Source organism: Salvelinus namaycush, chromosome 2 (genome assembly GCF_016432855.1).
Source record: "Salvelinus namaycush isolate Seneca chromosome 2, SaNama_1.0, whole genome shotgun sequence".
In the NCBI taxonomy this organism is placed as follows: domain Eukaryota; kingdom Metazoa; phylum Chordata; class Actinopteri; order Salmoniformes; family Salmonidae; genus Salvelinus; species Salvelinus namaycush.
This window is the reverse complement of record NC_052308.1, coordinates 17,162,837-17,183,946: the sequence shown is the minus strand read 5'-3', so window position 1 is coordinate 17,183,946 and position 21,110 is coordinate 17,162,837. Positions and strand designations below refer to the sequence as shown.

Genomic DNA, 21,110 nt, shown 5'->3' with positions numbered 1-21,110 from the left:
ACGGTTCCGTATTTCACTGAAAGAATAAACGTCTTGTTTTCGAGATGATAGTTTCCGGATTCGACCATATTAATGACCTACGGCTCGTATTTCTGTGTGTTATTATGTTATAACTAAGTCTATGATTTGATAGAGCAGTCTGCCTGAGCGGTGGTAGGCACCAACAGGCTCTTAAGCATTCATTCAAACAGCACTTTCGTGCGTTTGCCAGCAGCTGTTTATGACTTCAAGCCTATCAACTCCCGAGATTAGGCTGGTGTAACCGATGTAAATTGGCTAGCTAGTTAGCGGGGTGCGCGCTAATAGCATTTCAAACGTCACTCGCTCTGAGACTTGGAATGGTTGTTCCCCTTGCTCTGCATGGGTAACGCTGCTTCGAGAGTGGCTGTTGTCGATGTGTTCCTGGTTCAAGCCCAGGTAGGAGCGAGGAGAGGGACGGAAGCTATACTGTTACACTGGCAATACTAAAGTACCTATAAGAACATCCAATAGTCAAAGGTATATGAAATACAAATGGTAGAGAGAGAAATAGTCCTATAATTCCTATAATAACTACAACCTAAAACTTCTTACCTGGGAATATTGAAGACTCATGTTAAAAGGAACCACCAGCTTTCATATGTTCTCATGTTCTGAGCAAGGAGCTTAAACGTTAGCTTTCTTACATGGCACATATTGCACTTTTACTTTCTTCTCCAACACTTTGTTTTTGCATTATTTAAACCAAATTGAACATGTTTCATTATTTATTTGAGGCTAAATTGATTTTATTGATGCATTAAGTTAAAATAAGTGTTCATTCAGTATTGTTGTAATTGTCATTATTACAAATAAAAAATATACCGATTTAAATCGGCCGATTTAAAAATATATATCGGCTTTTTTTGGTCCTCCAATAATTGGTATCGGCGTTGAAAAATCTAAAATCGGTCGACCTCATATATATATATATATATATATATATATACCCCACTATATATATATATATATATACATACAGTATATCACAAAGTGAGTACACCCCTCACATTTTTGTAAATATTTGAGTATATCTTTTCATGTGACAACACTGAAGAAATGACACTTTGCTACAATGTAAAGTAGTGAGTGTACAGCTTGTATAAGTGTAAATTTTCTGTCCCCTCAAAATAACTCAACACACAGCCATTAATGTCTAAACCGCTGGCAACAAAAGTGAGTACACCCCTAAGTGAAAATGTCCAAATTGGGCCCAAAGTGTCAATATTTTGTGTGGCCACCATCATTTTCCAGCACTGCCTTAACCCTCTTGGGCATGGAGTTCACCAGAGCTTCACAGGTTGCCACTGGAGTCCTCTTCCACTCCTCCATGACGACATCACGGAGCTGGTGGATGTTAGAGACCTTGCACTCCTCCACCTTCCGTTTGAGGATGCCCCACAGATGCTGAATAGGGTTTAGGTCTGGAGACATGCTTGGCCAGTCCATCACCTTTACTCTCAGATTCTTTAGCAAGGCAGTGGTCGTCTTGGAGGTGTGTTTGGGGTCGTTATCATGTTGGAATACTGCCCTGCGGCCCAGTCTCCGAAGGGAGGGGATCATGCTCTGCTTCAGTATATGTTGGCATTCATGGTTCCCTCAATGAACTGTAGGTCCTCAGTGCCGGCAGCACTCATGCAGCCCCAGACCATGACACTCCCACCACCATGCTTGACTGTAGGCAAGACACACTTGTCTTTGTACTCCTCACCTGGTTGCCGCCACACACGCTTGACACCATCTGAACCAAATAAGTTTATCTTGGTCTCATCAGACCACAGGACATGGTCCCAGTAATCCATGTCCTTAGTCTGCTTGTCTTCAGCAAACTGTTTGCGGGCTTTCTTGTGCATCATCTTTAGAAGAGGCTTCCTTCTGGGACGACAGCCATGCAGACCAATTTGATGCAGTGTACGGCGTATGGTCTGAGCACTGACAGTCTGACCCCCCACCCCTTCAACCTCTGCAGCAATGCTGGCAGCACTCAAACGTCTATTTCCCAAAGACAACCTCTGGATATGACGCTGAGAATGTGCATTCAACTTCTTTGGTCGACCATGGCGAGGCCTGTTCTGAGTGGAACCTGTCCAGTTAAACCGCTGTATGGTCTTGGCCACCGTGCTGCAGCTCAGTTTCAGGGTCTTGGCAATCTTCTTATAGCCCAGGCCATCTTTATGTAGAGCAACAATTCTTTTTTCAGATCCTCAGAGAGTTCTTTGCCATGAGGTGCCATGTTGAACTTCCAGTGACCAGTCAGTATGAGGGAGTGTGAGAGCGATGACACCAAATTTAACACACCTGCTCCCCATTCTCACCTGAGACCTTGTAACACTAACGAGTCACATGACACCGGGGAGGGAAAATGGCTAATTGGGCCCAATTTGGACATTTTCACTTAGGGGTGTACTCACTTTTGTTGCCAGTGGTTTAGACATTAATGGCTGTGTGTTGAGTTATTTTGAGGGGACAGCAAATTTACACTGTTATACAAGCTGTACACTCACTACTTCAGTGTTGTTACATAAAAAGATATACTCAAATATTTACAAAAATGTGAGGGGTGTACTCACTTTGTGATATACTGTATGTATATATATATATATATACACAGTGGGGAGAACAAGTATTTGATACACTGCCGATTTTGCAGGTTTTCCTACTTACAAAGCATGTAGAGGTCTGTAATTTTTTTATCATAGGTACACTTCAACTGTGAGAGACGGAATCTAAAACAAAAATCCAGAAAATCACATTGGATGATTTTTTTTTTTAAACCTGCAAAATTGGTAGTGTATCAAATACTTGTTCTCCCCACTGTATGTATGTATGTATGTATGTATGTATGTATGTATGTATGTGTGCGTGCGTGCGTGCGTGCGTACACACACACACACACACACACACACACACACACTTGACTGAGACTTACCGTACTGAGCAGGGTATTCCCCTGGGCCAGGGCCAGGATAGAAGGTGCCAGACCCTGGCGGCTGCACTGAAAACTGCTGGGGCGGCCCCACATAGGGCGTACTGTGGCGATACTGCAGAGAGACAAACGGAGGGGATAGAATAGAACAAAAGGTTAAAGGCAGTGTGGGACAATAGGAGAGGAATGCCTACTGGAGAGTAGCAGCAGCCTGGTCAGTCAGTCTCACCTGTGGGATATAGTACTGGGCAGCCTGTGGGGAAGGGAAAGGCATGGGGGCCATCATCATCATGGTGGGCTGGTTGGGGGGGTACACCGCCGATGTGGGGTTCTGAGAGCAGGGCCGCATAGAGGGAGCGTTGGTGGGGATGGTTGGCCGCGCTGTCTGCATCTGAGCCCTCTGGAAAAACTGACACACACAAAGATAATAAATGTGGCAAAAGTTAGTCCCAGAGCAAGAGAGGATCCACAACTGTCCCAACAGCAGTGTTATCTCTTCATGCCTGTCCTGTGCGGTCTCATTTCAGCTTTGGGGATGCAGGGGCTCTGAGAGAATAGCCACTAAGGCCTAAGGGACAGAAAGCATCATCTCAGAGGACCAGGTGGATGGCACTTCCACTCCATCACTCTGTTCTGGTCTACAGAGAGACTTTGAAACAGTCACAGCACATCTTTCCCCAGGCAGCATTAAACCCATAGCACACCCATAGGACTCCTGACCCCTCCAGCTGGGTTCACTCAGCCCTCTCATCAGAGAGATGGAGGTTGTGAAAGGTCTCAAAACACAGCGGTCTACCAGCCACCTCTGCCTCCCAACCTGCTGTGCTGTTACAACAGGGCTTTGGAGAGCACTGTGCCATGCTGCCAGAGTCCACCACCAACACCTGTACCTACTCACCTATCTCCGCAGCCACACACACTGTAACACACCACAAATGCTGACTCTATATGCAACCAAATGGCCTTTACAATGCAGTGTCTACAACAGTCACATTTGGAAAGGGAAGTGCTCTAAGATAAATTGTTACTGTTTATGCTATAGCTAATGTAGACAAACTGGGGATACAGTGTATTATTGTTCTGTGTATAGATTGTGTTTACGATTTGGAGACAGCTCTTCACGCATCATAAAACACAGAATCATGAAAATGTTCTCATGACTGCAGAAGTTGTGCTGTTTGCAGGAGACTAAATATTACAATCAATGGGAGGCTCTGTGCTGCCAGGCTCTTTTGGGGGAACTCATAACATTTTATGCAGCAATCAACGTACTCTGGGCAAGATGAAAGACTCCAAACAACAGCTGTGGCCGACATCCTAACGACTAGAGCTCAAGTTTACCACACAGTTGACTCAGCTTCCAATAATTCAGAGATTCAGGTACCCTGAAGTGTACACAAACTTCCTTTAAAATCAGGTTATTTTTATTGTAAAAAATTTGGGGGGACCACAAGTCCCATAGGGCGGCGCACAATTGGCCCAGCGTCTCCGGGTTAGGGGAGGGTTTGGCTGGGGGGGGCCTTTACTAGGCTCACGAGACAAGATCGTTATCATGAAATTGCGGAGAAGGTGGGTAAAAATTACAACAAATATAAATAAAATGGGGGGAGGAAGAGTTATCAGCTCTAAAAGGAAGAGTTAACAGTTCTAATATTCTGCATGCAGTTCAGCCAAACTAAGCAAAGATGAGGAAAGAAGAATGGATCAAAATGATAGAATTATTTAAAAAAGGCTTTGTTTGTTAAAGAAAAGACAGCATGAGAGTGAGTGTGGTGGTCTTAGATTGTTATGTTGGGGGGAGGCGTTTTCTACTTGTAGTGAAGATGATGGCCACAGGAGGGCTCTGGGGTTAAAGGTTAAATGTTAGGGGTTAGGACCAGTAGGTGGTAGGTAGGAGTGTTCCTCATGCCATGCATCTACAGAGAGTTATGATAAGAGTCATTATTACCTGGATGGGCCTGAATCCTCCCTTGAATATTGAAGCAAGAAAGAGAGAAAAGCCAATGGGAGACTGCACTGATGAGTGTGGAGCCCAACACAGCGGGCAATCATTCACAACACACACACGCACAAACCGCAACATTATGCAGCCGGTGGGCCCTTTTGCCAACTGGGTAGTTCTCAGTCCCAGTGAGGACCCGACAGCAATGACTTAGTAACACAGACAGGGTGTGGAACGCTGCGAGCCAGGACCTACCCTCTGGAGTTATGTGACATCACAGAGGTCTTTCTATCTAGCTTCTACCATTCACCTAAACTCAGCCAGGCTCACCAGGTGTGACCGCAGTATTATTCCCAACACCACGGAGTAAAGACAGAGAGGGAGGCGGGAGTCCGAGTCAATCCTGATGGGAACGCTCCTTTTTCTTCCCTTTCAGTTTGCTTTGCTCTGGCAACATGCACGTTAGACCAACTAGGATTTTGCTCAAATTTGGCTGGCAGACATGAGCTTGTTGTTACTATCAGGGAGTGACAACAATGATAGCTCTGCTCATTTCTAACAGAGCACGATGACATGGCCTCAATTGCGCAAGTTAAATGTTAATGCAAGATGCAAAATGTTGATGCTAATATCTGACCATTCCATGGCTGAATTTGAACTCTTACTAGAATAACTGGAAGAAAACTGCTCACAGTAAACACCAGCTCAAAACCAATACTGATACAATTTACTTGGATGTCTCTAAAGTGGAGATAGAGGCTACAACTAATGTTGTCCAACCAAACAACGTTATGCTTATGTCTGACCTCTTGGTTTGCATTCTTAAAGAGCAATAAAGAGCAAAAGACTGAAGTTCCTTTAGAAAAGAGAAATCAAGAGTAACACTGAGAAGTCCGAATGAGATCACTATGTAACCATTTTTTGTGTGTGGGGATTGCAATTTATATCAGAGACAAGGCCCATTTTCTCTGGCCGTATAATAGCCCTTTAGTTCTGCTTCATCTGCTTTCCGACTCCACTTCCGTGGCGGCACAAGAGAGGCCAGTGCCAGCACAGAGCAGAGCCAGTATGTGACAGGGCATGTACTGTGTACTCTGTGCCAGTAAACAGTTCAGATTCAGACACACTGAGCCTGACTGACATAGGAGGCTGACTATTAATAGTCTGTCAAAATGACCAACACAGAATGATCCAGAAGGTGAGAATGTTGGACAACAAGTTATGGACGGGGTGGGGGTGCGCCTGTCTGCCTGTGGGACCCAGTGTCTTTAAATGGCATCTGCTTCTCAGACAGGGAGACACCAGGAAGACTCTACGGGCTCCGTTTCTGTGCCCAGGATCACATAGTTATGCTCTCACACACACACAATTCACAAACAAAACATGCAATCACATTCATATGAAGCATCTAAATCATCAGATAATCTAAAAATGCAGTTCAACCCTCTTTAAAAGGAGAAGAATCGAGTACATAAAGTATGCCAACGTCAGAAAACAGGACAAGATATTTCCAAAATGTTGGCGCAGTACCACTCTTGTTGACACTAAGTCTGATCAACAGCTTGACTAGCAAGTCCACAACATGAGAAGAAAAGATAGTCATCACTATAGTATGGCAAACATCTAGCATCGTTGCTCGACTGGCAGAAAGGCAACAGTCTTCTTGGATATGCCTTTAACAACAATGTGGCAAAAATCTAGAGAGAATGGTTGTTGACAAACACAATCAGACTGTTGCATGCCTGGGTGGAAGGCAGGCGGGAAGGGGAGCCATATATTCTCATTAACTTAGGGCAGTGTTTCCCAACTCCTGTCCTCAAGTACCCCTAACACTAGGGGTGTAACGGTTCACCAAAAACACGGTTCGGTACGTATTGCGGTTTTGGGGTGACGGTTCGGTTTCGGTACAGCGGGAAAATGAAATGCAAAAGTTACTGTAGTTAATTTTTGTTTATTTAAGAAAATTCAACCTACTGTTATTCCTGATTCCATACATGATCATGACTCATAATGCCTGATAAGAGCACAAAATCAGGAATACCAACACTTAGTATTTTCACAATTACTCACCAACACTAAAATAAAGTGGAATATGCATGTGAAATCAGGCAGTACCTGCTCTATATAAGCAAGTTAAACCCGAAGTTGTCAATGAATAAACATGGCTCAGATATTGTATAGGCCTATGCTATAATGTATTCTTACAAAGAGAAAAATATGTCTGTAGCGCGGTACTTCTCATTTCCCAGTCTGGGATAATGCGATGGGCTTTCATGGTTAAGTATCTCTGTGTAGCCCTGGAGGTCCATCCATCTGTAGTAAGTCAACACAGGGTGCGCATTGGCCAATTCATTGACAACTTTGGGTTTAGCTTGCTTATATAGAGCGGGTACTGCCTATTTTCTGAAATGGGTGCGAGAGGGCGAAGTTTATAACATGGCTCGAGCACTTTCACGAAGTGTTGAAACCTCTATTCTTCTCAACCACGAGAAGGGGCGCATTTCCGTGGCTATATACATACCTCTCTCTTTTGTAATTCCTTTGGCCCGGTCTGAACCAGCTGAGAAGGGATGCTTGAATGCAGAGGTTTTTTTGGCATTTCTGTCTTGCTCCGGTGGTAGGAATACTGGGGTCACGTCGGCGTAAATGTGTCAAAATGTTTGAGGTGTTGGCAGCTGCATAGGCTATTCTCATTGCGCAGTGGCAACATACTCCATCGCCATTTGATCTACGTAATCTACAGGGAAGCCAAAATGTACTTGAGGAATGGAGTTGGGAAACACTGACTTAAGGGACACATCCTATATAAACAGGGCCTATTTCCACCGAGAGCAGAAGCTCTTTGCCAACCAATAACAGTAGTGTGGTAAAGTGCACTAAGCAGCTCTAGCTGAGGGAAAACAGACGAGGACAGACGAAATGGGGTAAGTTACCTGATGGTGGGTTGGTCGAGGGCCCGTCGCAAACTGATGGGGGAGAAGGTGTGAGGTCCGGCAGAAAGAGAGTGTGAGGCAGCGATGGCAAAGCAGAGAGGAGGACAGTAACAAAGAGACAAGATGAACAATGAGGGGAACACTGAGGCACGGTAATACAAAACCACAGAGAGCAGTAGAGCTGCCACGTTGTCATGTTTACTGCCATTAGAGGAGATGATGCAGACCTGGTGGTTCCACATGACAGGGGGGCTGGGGCTGGGGCTGGGCATGGATGACTACATTGAAAGTGCAGATAGAACAGTACAATACTTTAAGTATATCATCTTAAAGTCATTGGCACACTGAATAAATGCATTATGACATTCTAAAATTAGGTAACACAAAATGATTACAACATTTACAGGAATGATTATCAACAACTATTAGATAACTCAAGACTGGAAAGCATCTCAGACACAGCAGATGCCAGAGAGTGTGTAGAGGACTGCCTGACAGACACGTCATCAAGACTTATCATTATTGAACCCAGATCATGTCAATCACTACCTCAGACGACACCGTACCCCTCCAGGCCAATCAAAATGAAACATGATCTGTCTGGGTTTCCCAAAGCACACCAGTCATAATACATACAAATGACGCAGAGAGAGAGAACAGGCACTTACCGGGCGACTCTGCGGTTGCGTGTTCATTTGCTGCGTCTGAGGAGAGTACACTAGAGGTGCTGAGCCAGAATTCTGTCCAGTGGTGTATGGAGACTGTCATAGGGGAGGGACAGAGGGATGGATGGATGTAGAAAAGAGAGGAGGACGTATTTAGGACAGAGAAAAAGGGAAGCGAGATGGAAAATGGTAGTTAAGAACAAGCTAAGAAGAGATTGGATGACTCATCAGTTTGGGCATTTTACCTGAGTTCACAATTATTTAGACCAACCAAACTGTTGCTCTCCTCAGCAATGGAGAATAACGGACAGTGTTAGCATGGTAAATCTATAGTAGTAGTCTAGTTAAACACTGAACAAGACCAATGTGATAGCCTATCTGGTACTTTCTGCAGGGGTTAGCCCTGAGAGCTAAATATGGGGATATCTTGTGCTAGACTACAGTCGTGGCCAAAAGTTTTGAGAATGACACAAATATTAATTTCCACAACGTTTGCTGCTTCAGTGTCTTTAGATATTTTTGTCAGATGTTACTATGGAATACTGAAGTATAATTACAAGCATTTCATAAGTGTCAAAGGATTTTATTGACAATTACATGAAGTTGATGCAAAGAGTCAATATTTGCAGTGTTGACCCTTCTTTTTCAAGACCTCTGCAATCCGCCCTGGCATGCTGTCAATTAACTTCTGGGCCACATTCTGACTGATGGCATCCCATTCTTGCATAATCAATGCTTGGAGTTTGTCAGAATTTGTGGGGTTTTCTTTGTCCACCCACCTCGAGGATTGACCACAAGTTCTCAATGGGATTAAGGTCTGGCGAGTTTCCTGGCCATGGACCCAAAATATCAATGTTTTGTTCCCCAATGTTTTGTTCGTCACCAAACTGTTCCTGGATGGTTGGGAGAAGTTGCTCTCGGAGGATGTGTTGGTACCATTCTTTATTCGTGGCTGTGTTCTTAGGCAAAATTGTGAGTGAGCCCACTCCCTTGGCTGAGAAGCAACCCCACACATGAATGGTCTCAGGATGCTTTACTGTTGGCATGACACAGGACTGATGGTAGCGCTCACCTTGTCTTCTCCGGACAAGCTTTTTTCCGGATGCCCCAAACAATCGGAAAGGGGATTCATCAGAGAAAATGACTTTACCCCAGTCCTCAGCAGTCCAATCCCTGTACCTTTTGCAGAATATCAGTCTGTCCCTGATATTTTTCCTGGAGAGAAGTGGTTTCTTTGCTGCCCTTCTTGACACCAGGCCATCCTCCAAAAGTCTTCGCCTCACTGTGCGTGCAGATGCACTCACACCTGCCTGCTGCCATTCCTGAGCAAGCTCTGTACTGGTGGTGCCCCGATCCCGCAGCTGAATCAACTTTAGGAGACAGTCCTGGCGCTTGCTGGACTTTCTTGGGCACCCTGAAGCCTTCTTCACAACAATTGAACCGCTCTCCTTGAAGTTCTTGATGATCCGATAAATGGTTGATTTTGGTGCAATCTTACTGGCAGCAATATCCTTGCCTGTGAAGCCCTTTTTGTGGAAAGCAATGATGATGGCACATGTTTCCTTGCAGGTAACCATGGCTGACAGAGGAAGAACAATGATTCCAAGTACCACCCTCCTTTTGAAGCTTACAGTCTGTTATTCGAACTCAATCAGCATGACAGAGTGATCTCCAGCCTTGTCCTCGTCAACACTCACACCTGTGTTAACGAGAGAATCACTGACATGTCAGCTGGTCCTTTTGTGGCAGGGCTGAAATGCAATGTTTTTTGGGGATTCAGTTAATTTGCATGGCAAAGAGGGTCTTTGCAATTAATTGCAATTCATCTGATCACTCTTCATAACATTCTGGAGTATATGCAAATTGCCATCATACAAACTGAGGCAGCAGACTTTGTGAAAATGTATATTTGTGCCATTCTCAAAACTTTTGGCCACGACTGTACATCTCCAAGGAGCTTTTATAACACCAGCCCCTGTGTCGCATCACTTCACGTGTGCATCGTAGGGAATTAAAGCAGCACTTCTTGCCCTTGTGAGTGGTTGGTGGTGTGGCTATGTAGCTGGGATAATTAGTTGTGCCACCGGCTGCAGACACTTATTAGGCCAGAGAGCAGCTCCTTCAGGCCGAGGCAATGTGTGGGCTGGGGTGACCATGGTGAACACACAGGGTCATGGGAACCCTTTCAACACATACCTTCTGCAAAGGCTGACTCAGTCTGGAATTGCAAACAAGTGTGTGTGTGTGTGTGTGTGTGTGTGTGTGTGTACATACACACACACACACAGTGTGCACCCGTGTGCACTTCCAAGGCAGTAGGAGAAACTAGCAAATCACAGCAAAGGCAATGTAATTGACTTGCTGTCTCAGTGACAAATTGATGACCCCTTTAGCAGCCTCTTATGGAGAGCAGAGAAAATAAGAGAGCGCCGCAGCAGTCGAAGTTGCTGATGTCCTGTGGAATTCAGATCATTAAGACAAATGTGCTTCTCTTGGACTATTGACAAACAGTACAGAACATATAGAAATACAAAAAACACAACCTCCGACCAATCAACAGGCACTCAGTGTATTTAATTAATTTAACTCACACAAGAAGCACGCCGCAACAGGCATTTTGATAAAGATGTTAGAGAGAGAAATACAGACAAACACAGAGGCAGGCAGACGGACGGACAGACCAATGGTCAGACGCAGAGAGGATGACGGCGGAGACTCGGCTACACTCACCACTCCACCTGCCTCCCAGCCCTTAGGGTAGCGATATGGGGAAGCTGTGGGTAATGATACCTGAGAGAGCGCCTGCGAGTGGGCATGTCCTGGCGGCGTGCCCGCCAAGTTAGGGTGTCCCTTTGTGTAGTCGTGAGCTGTGTAGGGAGGACCAGGGTGCCTCGGTACCTACAGCACACAGAGCAAGATAGAGGACATCAGATGATTCCAAAATGAAATGGAGTCACTGAAGACATAGGAAGATAGAGGGTATATGCTTGTGTGTGTGCTGAGTTAAATGATATCCGGTATTTGTTAGTGTGTTGAAGCGGTATAATTTTGGCAAAGCATCACCCAGGGATGTTCAGTCACAGGATTCCACAGGTCATTAGACCTGCTCCTGCTGAAGAATGTAAATAAGGTGCTACGGCAGGGATTAACTCCTGTTTGTCTTTGTGCAGAGGAGCAGACCTATACTGGACATGAAGTGTGTTGTGCCCTGCTGTGCAGAATCAGGCCCGGCCCTGGCTGTAGAGTGCTGCCCTGTCCCTTTGCAGTGTTTGCAGGCAGTGTGCTTTGTGCTGTACTATCCCCATGCCCTGCCACTGTGCTGTACTGTACTGTGAGCTGTAACCCACTGCAGGTGTTGCTGCTGCAGCAAGCCTGGCACAGCAGATAATGCAGGCAGCAGGCAGGCCGGCCGGCGCACCTCCGCTCCCCTGGGCTTTGTGGTGCCTACATCGCTGCTGCTTCTGCACAGGAACCTCTGTGCGGTAGAGGCAATACTCTTCTGTTTGTTATACGACAACATCACTGTTTTTCTCTTAACACTGGTTTACTCTCCCTAGCATCTCTCTGTGTGGCCCATTTCCCCTGGTTGACCCAGGATAAAGCAGCTAATCTGACTTCTGTTGCCAGAGGAGGAGTCTCTGCCAGTGACTGACTCCACTGACAGGAAATGTGACAGTCGGGGTGGGGGAGGGAGAGTCCAGAAAGCATCCCTCTCCTCAGCAGCAGAGCAGAGCCTTCCAGACTGCTAACAAACCCCAAGAAGGGTGGTGAAGTGAGGGCCACACACACACAGCAGGGGGTAGGTGGGTGATGATGCTGACGGTTATTATGAATCACTATGTTGCAGAGGTGACAGCCACATCTTTCCAGCTGCAGGCTGAGGTCAGGTTGAGAAGTGATCTCCCATCCGTTTCTGTCATACATTACACACACACACACCAGGCTTTCGTTTTCTAGATTTTATGTCAGAACTAAACAGACTGTGCATCAGACCTGTGAGATGTGGTTGAGGTATGCTTGCGAGGTTCACAACTAGTGTGTGTGGTATGAGCGTATGTGTCTGTGGTGCAGTAGGAATGTGTGTGTGTGGTGCAGGGTATGTACTCACGCTATAGATGGCAGCGACACCGGGCTGTGTGGGGAAGATGCGGTCATCCAGGGATGGCTGAACCCGAGAGAACCTGGGACGCGTCATATTAAGGAAAATTCTGAAAAAGTGTCAACTTAAGGCCAAAACGGGTAAAAGGTGGGGGCATCAACAACCTCAACAGCAGCAGGACCAGCACACATTCACATGCTTTGGGACATTAATGCACTGTTCTAAACAGTCTACGGCTAACAAATCTTGCAAAACCATTCAAGTCTTTCAATTCAAACATCGCAAGTTTATCACATCTTTGTTCTCTAGTTCCTTTAGCAGGTTTTTAGCCAATGTTTCCCCATCCCCGACACTGCTGGCCCCCCTCCCTAAAGCCTCATCTCCAAGAGTACACTGTGTACCTTTACCAGGGAGCATGTATGTGTCAAAGGGAAATCCCAACATGGATTTCCAAAACTCCAACTCTAGGAATGATCATGATCATGACCCATTTCCATTTTACTCAAGGCACCAATTTCAAAGTTCATTTTAGAATCTATTACTAACTTTATAGGTCAATCATGACAGCTGAAAATAAATTCCTGAAATGTACTCTCACATCTAGGCCTAGTTTACTTAAACAGCCCCTTAACCAGGGACAGCCCGGTCTTTCTATTTCCTGATAGGGTTACCATGTGATCACGGGTCATGACTGATGTTAATCAGGTTGCATTCACTTTCACAAATTTCACAGTATATTCTTATTGTGTATATATTTCCAACATCACTACTTTTTATTACTCATTTGTTAATATTTTGATCAAGTGTACTGCACTGTTGAGACCTTGCAAGTAAGCATTTCACTGTACCGTTTACACCCTGTATCCTGTGCATGTGACAAATAAACTTTGATTTCATCAATGACTGCTATGATGGAGTGATGAGGAGGATGAAAAGAGGGAGAGGGGAAACGCCAGACAGATAGAAGAGCTCAGTAACCTGCTCAGGCAGTTTGTTGGGTCTTAGAGGCACACACACTGGTCACATGATTTCAGGGAAATAGAACGCCTGGCTTTCTTCTTTCCCCTCTGACACTTTTTAGTCATTCCCCAAATCCCGCCCTCCTCCCCTCAATCCAGCTCCCCCTCTCTTTCCTTGCCTGCAGGGGCCCTCGTCTCCCCTGGCTTCCCGCCAAAACCAACACTCCTCCCAATACATTTTATAACAGTGGAACTGGAGACAGCAGCTACACAGCATAACGAGGGTCTGCTATAGGTTTCCAAACTTAACGCGCGCAGATCTACGTGTGTACTGGGTGGAGTCAGATTGTTTAGAGTAAACGTGCACCTTTTGGTAACATGATACCTTTTGGTAACATGATACCTCGCAGGTCCAGACTCCCACATAGCAGCATTCACAACGGGGCGACAGAGGTTCTTGTCTTCTCATTTGTTATGAAAGCAAATTCAAAGTCTCTTGTCTTGTTAAAGTCTAAATCATGTTGCCAGATGCATCAATGGATCAACGTATTAACAACATAGCTTCTTTATTGAGGTAAAATGTACTTACTATGACTGATATCTGGTTGTCCCTCCTTGCTATTTTAAAGATGAATGCACTAACTAACTCGCTCTGGATAAGATCATCTGCTAAATGACTAAAATGTAAATGTCTTCCCTTGCTAGCAAGTTGGCTAAACACTGCAAACTATGTAGCCTTTTAGTTTCCCACATCGCCATGTGAAATAATCTGATGTATAATGAAATAATATGCCCTGGCAAATATTTTTATACTTGCTGATGTAACCTACAACATTATGCCGATTTGATAAGCTGCTTCAATGTATTCACTCTCATATTTAAAATATAATGTAAAAAAGAGAAGAACAAAAACAAATCTGTTTAAGTTTCCAAATAAACTAGAATAAATGTATCACTTCTAAACAATATACCTTTTGGGCGGATTCTAATAAGGCTACAATGTTGTTCGGCTTTTTGTTTGAACAGTCGCTGAGATTATATTTCGTTATCAATGCAAAATAGGCTGCTTATTTAATGTCAATCTAAACCGAGACAGCAATCTTGAAATTGGAGGTTATTTTGAAGTTGATTAGCTTCCCACATCGGCACATTCTCACATGTGAAATAATCAGATTTAGAATGAAATAAAATGCCCTGGCAAATATTCGTATACTTGCCGGTGTAACCTACAACATTCTGCCAATTTGGTATGCTGCTTCAATGTATTTAAAAACTAGAATGTCATCCTGTTTTGGTCACATAGAAAAAGCACATCTCTCGCAGTTGTTTTTACCAATAGCTTGGAATAAATTGTTATTTCTTCTAAACAAAATACCTTTTGGGGGGATTCTAATATGGCTACAATGTTGTTTGATTTGTTTGAACAATCACTGAGATTATATTTACTTATCAATGCAAAATAGGTTACTTTGATGTATAGCCTATAGATCAGATTAAGGAACCAAGCGAGTTTAATTGCTTACACAACCATGCCACCATGGCTATGCAAGGAATGATATGGCACGTGACATTTTTCTTGTGGTACCGAGTACAGAGAACGTCACAGCGCACAAGGAGCCGCCCCTGTTGTGACAAAAAACGACACTGCGCTACAGTCTCCGTAGGGTATTAATTAATAGCCCTTATGTGGAAGAGAAAATATAGTATAAAATTAAAATAAAACACTTGGAGCTACTAAATAAAGCCAAAACAAACAAAAAGAGTCTGAGTGGAGATCCCTACTGTGAGTGTGACTTCACTAACCTTTAACATGGGCAGAGTGATAGCTGTAGCCACAGTCTAGGGATAAAACAGACAGGAGTGAATCCTGATGCGGTGCGGTCTTGTGTGGTGTGTGTGTGAGGGGCTGGAGGGAAGGAGGTAGTGACAATAAGGGAATCTGATTCGCAGGCAGCAAGGACGTTTCCTCCAGGGGTCAGAGGTTAGCAGGCCACGCAACGGCAGATGGGAAAATGATCAGATGAGACGAGACAGCTGACACCACCAGGGATTTGGCAGGAGGGACCACATGACTCTTACTGGAATTACAATTTGATCTGATTCCTGCAATTGCTATGTAGTGATGAATTGCCTAACCAAATCCCTTCGCATGTGCAAAGCAAGATTTTGTTAACACAAATATATATATTTACACCTTTATTTAACTAGGCATGTCAGTTAAGAACAAATTCTTATTTACAATGACGGCCTAGAAATAGTGGGTTAACTGCCTTGTTCAGGGGCAGAACGACAGATTTTTACCTTGTCAGCTCGGGGATTCGATCTAGCAACCTTTCGGTTACTGGTCCAACGCTCTAACCACTAGGCTACGAGCCCCACAATATGATTCATTAACTAGTGTAAATCCATTGATGCATTCGGCAACATGTGGCTTAGACTTGAATCTAAAGGGCAACTGGAGGGGAAAGAAGATGGCGCCGATAGAGATGGCAGCTTCGCGTCAAGTCTTTAGGAAACTGTGCAGTATTTTGTTTTTTATGTATTATTCCTTACATTGTCAGCCCAGAAAACCTTAAGCGTTATTACATACAGCCGGGAAGAACTACTGGATATCAGAGAGACGTCAACTTACCAGCACTACGTCCAGGAATATGACTTTCCCAAAGTGGATTCTTTATCTGCACCTCCCAGGGTATTTGAACTGATTCCAGAGGCTGACTCAAAACAACGCCGTCGGAGGAGAGGGTGCCAGAGCGGTCTTCTAGTGAGGCTTCGGATGTGCTCACACCACCCACCGCTTCTGAGTATATTACTCGCTAACGTCCAGTCCCTAGTTAACAAAGTAAACTAAATTAGTGCAAGAGTTGCTTTCCAAAGAGGTATCCGGGATTGTAACATACTCTGTCTCACGGAGACATGGCTAGCTGGGGACATGTTGTCGGAGTCCGTACAGCCAATGGGATTTTCAGTGCATCGCGCCAACAGGAACAAACATCTCTCTGGTAAAAGGAGGGCGGGGGTGTATGGTTTCATGATTAACGACTCATGGTGTAATTGTAACAATACACAATAACACAAGTCCTTTTGTTCACCTGACCTCAATCAAATGCCGACAGTATTTTCTACCAAGAGAACTCTCCTCGGTTATCGTTACGGCCTTGTATATCCCCCCCGCAAGCGGATACGAAGAGGGCCATTAAGGAACTTCACTGGACTTTATGCAAACTGGAAACCATATATCCCGAGGCCGCATTTATTGTAGCTGGAGATTTTAACAAAGCTAATCTGAGAACAAGGCTACCTAAATTCTATCAGCATATCGATTGCAGTATACGAGCAACACGCTCGACCACTGCTACTCTAACTTCCGCGATGCATACAAGGCCCTCCCCAGCCCTCCTTTTGGAAAATCTGACCACGACTCCATTTTGTTGCTCCCCTCCTATAGGCAGAAACTAAAACAGAAAGGGCCTGTGCTTAAGTCTATCCAATGCATCAAGATTGCGTCGATCACGTGGACTGGGATATGTTCCGGGTAGCCTCAGAGAACAACATTGACGTATATGAAGACTAGGTGAGCGAGTTTATAAGGAAGTGTATAGGAGATGTTGTACCCCCTGTGGCTATTAAAACCTTCCCTAGCCAGAAACCGTGGATTGATGGCAGCATTCGCGCAAAACTGAAAGCACGTACCACCGCATTTAATCATGGCAAGGCGACTGGAAACATGGCCGAATACAAACAGTGTAGTTATTCCCGCCGTAAGGCAATCAAACAAGCAAAGTGTCAGTATAGAGACAAAGTGGAGTCGCAATTCAACGGCTCAAACACGAGACGTTCGTGGCAGGGTCTACAGACAATCACGGATTACAGAAAGATAACCAGCCCCGTCGCAGACGACTTGCTCCCAGACCAATTAAACAACTTCTTTGAGTGCTTTGAGGACAATACAGTGCCACCGACATGGGCTGCTACCAAAGACTGTGGGCTCTCCTTCTCCGTGGCCGACGTGAGTAAAACCCTCACAGGGCTGCCGGCCCAGATGGCATCCCTAGCTGCGTCCTCAGAGCATGTGCAGACCAGCTGGCTGGTGTGTTTACGGACATAATCAATCCTTATCCCAGTCTGCTGTCCCCACACGCTTCAAGATGGCCACCATTGTTTCTGTTCCCAAGAAAGCTAAGGCAGCTGAACTAAATGACTATCGCCCCGTAGCACTCACTTCTGTCATCATGAAGTGCTTTGAGAGACTAGACAAGGATCATATCACCTCCACCCTACCTGTCCCCCTAGACCCACTCCAATTTGCTTACCGCCCCAATAGGTTCACAGACGATGCAATCGCCATCACACTGCCCTATCGCATCTGGACAAGAGGAATACCTATGTAAGAATGCTGTTCATTGCCTACAGCTCAGCATTCAACAGCATAGTACCCTCCAAACTGATCATTAAACTTGAGACCCTGGGTCTAGACCCCCGCCCTATGCAATTGGGTTCTGGACTTCCTGACGGGCCACCCCCAGGTGGTGAAGGTAGGAAACAACATCTCCACTTTGCTGACCCTCAACACTGGGGCCCCACAAGGGTGTGTGCTCAGCCCTCTCCTGTACTCCCTGTTCACCCATGACTAGGTCTATGTGGAAAGCGGCATGGAGATAGAGTGTGGAGAGGGATGACTCAAGTAGCGGAGTAAACTATAAAAATGGACGTTACACACAGCGTATCACATTTAACAAACCAAACATTAAAATACCGTTAATGAAAGTAAAGTAAAAACCCAAACCGGTCCGTGCATAAATACCGGTATATAGATACATTTGGTATACCGCCCAGCCCTACCTCCAGGACACATACAACACCTGATGTCACAGGAAGGCAAAAAAGATCAAGGACAATAACCACCCGAGCCACTACCTGTTCACCCCACTATCATACAGAAGGCGAGGTCAGTACAGGTGCATCAAAGCTGGGACAGAGAGATAGAAGCTGTTTTTCAATCTCAATGCCATCAGATTGTTAAACAGCCACCACTAGCACAGACAGGCGGCTGCCTACCTACAGACTTGATATCATTGGCCACTTAAATAAATGGAACACTAGTCACTTTAATAATGCCACTTTAAGAATGTTTACATATCTCGCATTACTCATCTCATATGTATATACTGTATCCTTCACTATCTATTGCATCTTAGCCACTGTCACTGCTCATCCATATATTTTAGACATATATCCTCATTCCTTTCCTAGATTGTGTGTATTAGGTTTTGTTGTGGAATTGTTAGATAGATATTACCTGTTAGATACTGCTGCACTAACAGGTAATGTCTGATCTAGAAACATAAGCATTTCGCTCCACTCGCAATAACATCTGCTGACCATATGTATGTGACCAATAGAACTGGATTTGAACTGTTAACAAAGGCCATATTGTTTTAGCAACCATATTTTGTTATACAAGCCCAATTCCACTGGGCCTTATAATTACATGCATAACCACATATTACTCAGAGGCACTGGCACTAGGCCTGTGATGGTCATTACATTTTAGATGACGGTTACTGGTCAGCCAAATGACTGCAGTCCCCGAAGACTTGCTTGCTACAACACCTTGCTTGTTTCAGCAAGGAGAAACAAAAGTTTCATCACGTTGTAAAGAGTTCATCCAAACAGACTCTGCCTAGAAGGCCAGCATCCCGGAGTAGCCTCTTCACTGTTGACGTTGAGACTGGTGTTTTGCGGGTACTATTTAATGAAGCTGCCAGTTGAGGTCTTGTGAGGCGTCTGTTTCTCAAACCAGACTCTCTAATGTACTTGTCCTCTTGCTCAGTTGTGCACCGGGGCCTCCCACTCTTTCTATTCTGGTTAGCGCCAGTTCGCGCTGTTCTGTGAAGGGAGTAGTACACAGCATTGTACGAGATCTTCAGTTTCTTGACAATTTCTCGCATGGAATAGCCTTTATTTCTCAGAACAAGAATAGACTGACAAGTTTCAGAAGCAAGGTCTTTGTTTCTGGCCATTTTGAGCCTGTAATCAAACACACAAATGCTGATGCTCCAGATACTCAACTAGTCTAAAGAAGGCCAGTTGTATTGCTTCTTTTATCAGAACAACAGTTTTCAGCTGTGCTAACATAATTGCAAAAGGGGTTTTCTAATGATCAATTAGCCTTTTAAAATGATCAACTTGGATTAGCTAACACAACGTGCCATTGGAACACAGGAGTGATGGTTGCTGATAATGGGACTCTGTACGCCTACGTAGATATTCCATTAAAAATCAGCCATTCCAGCTACAATAGTCATTTACAACATTAATGTCTACTCTGTATTTCTGATCAATTTTATGTCATTTTAAAAATTGACATTTTTTTTTGTTGCCTTTCTTTCAAAAACAATGACATTTCTAAGTGACCCCAAACTTTTGAACGGTAGTGTTGCAGTTATGAGGGTTATTTTATTTTCATGACAGTCTTCATCCATAACCGTCAGTTACACGGTTAACTGTAATTGTGCCAGCCCTAACTGGCACCACCCATTCAACCCTGCAAGCACCAGCTACAGCCATGAGAGTTGCTGACCACACTAATTAGTAATTAGTCTGAGCTTCATTTAGTTTCTGCAGCGAGAGCGGAGGAAAATATGTCATCTATTAGAGTTACAAAAGGCCAAGGGATCAGATGAGAGAAAATGAATGTCTGTACAATTATGCACAGCCAGGTAATCAGCTCATTGCTACATGTGGCCAATAGGGACTGGATAACAAGTGAGCTTTAGCAACCTAGGCTACAACTTCATTAGAAAACATGTCATGTTTTGATGCAGCAGACAGAACACAGTGAAAGTAAGGAAGGGAAACCCTGGTCTGCCCCAAACAATAACCTTTCTACATACATGTAAAACACTCTGATCTGTGAAGGGCATAGAAGGGCACCCATCACAGCTCAGTAGACACTGATGTTAACAAAAACCAACCCCTCTAAGTCACTCTGCTCCTTTGCCTCCTGCCAGGACAGCCCAGACCTGTAACCTAAACCCTACGCCCATCTCAAGTACAGGTTCAGGTTTCCAGGCTCTGATACAGATCATCAGGTTCTGCAAGTCTAGTAGTTCATTACCAATCATTTTGGGGCCACTGCTACAGGCACTCTATCCCGATCCCTATTTTCCCTTTGAATGTACAGTAGCCAAGACCCTCCACCGACCAGTCCCATTTAGAGCCAGCAAAGGGGGAAAAGCCACTGTGTCCCTGTATCATCATGTAAAGCCAATTATGTGCGGAGTGTGTATGTAGGAAGGAGCGAGAGAGAACGAGAGAAAGGTGCTGATAGAATAAGAGAAAGGAAAGGGAGTAGTTCAGTGTTAGAAAGTCAAATAGGATTTTCTGCTGACTTGACTGTTCTGCAGACAAATTAGATCACCTAACAAAAGTGTTTCTGTGAGAACATTCAGGACAAAATCTCAAAATGACCTTCTGAATCACCAGACTACACAGAATGCCCAGAGAAAAAAGGAGTCACTTGCAAGAGTTAAGAATTCCTTACACTTTACAATGACAAGAATCAG

General features: G+C 44.6%; 1 protein-coding gene across 13 annotated transcripts in view; it reads right to left on the bottom strand.

Moving 5' to 3' along the window:
- The window catches only part of LOC120059491 (eukaryotic translation initiation factor 4 gamma 3-like), a 63,565-nt gene that overhangs the window by 30,639 nt on the left and 11,816 nt on the right, over nt 1–21,110 (bottom strand). For 7 of the 13 annotated variants that reach the window (XM_039008597.1, XM_039008605.1, XM_039008613.1 and 4 more), the window contains exons 2-9: nt 12,593–12,692; nt 11,215–11,382; nt 8,488–8,580; nt 8,047–8,097; nt 7,820–7,852; nt 4,893–4,913; nt 3,174–3,353; nt 2,948–3,059 (exon numbers count right to left, since the gene is read on the bottom strand). In XM_039008597.1, coding sequence (XP_038864525.1) covers nt 2,948–3,059; nt 3,174–3,353; nt 4,893–4,913; nt 7,820–7,852; nt 8,047–8,097; nt 8,488–8,580; nt 11,215–11,382; nt 12,593–12,692 — 758 coding nt within the window. The remainder of the gene's footprint in view (nt 1–2,947; nt 3,060–3,173; nt 3,354–4,892; nt 4,914–7,819; nt 7,853–8,046; nt 8,098–8,487; nt 8,581–11,214; nt 11,383–12,592; nt 12,693–21,110) is intronic. The other 6 variants (XM_039008662.1, XM_039008677.1, XM_039008654.1 and 3 more) reach the window with 6 other exon arrangements.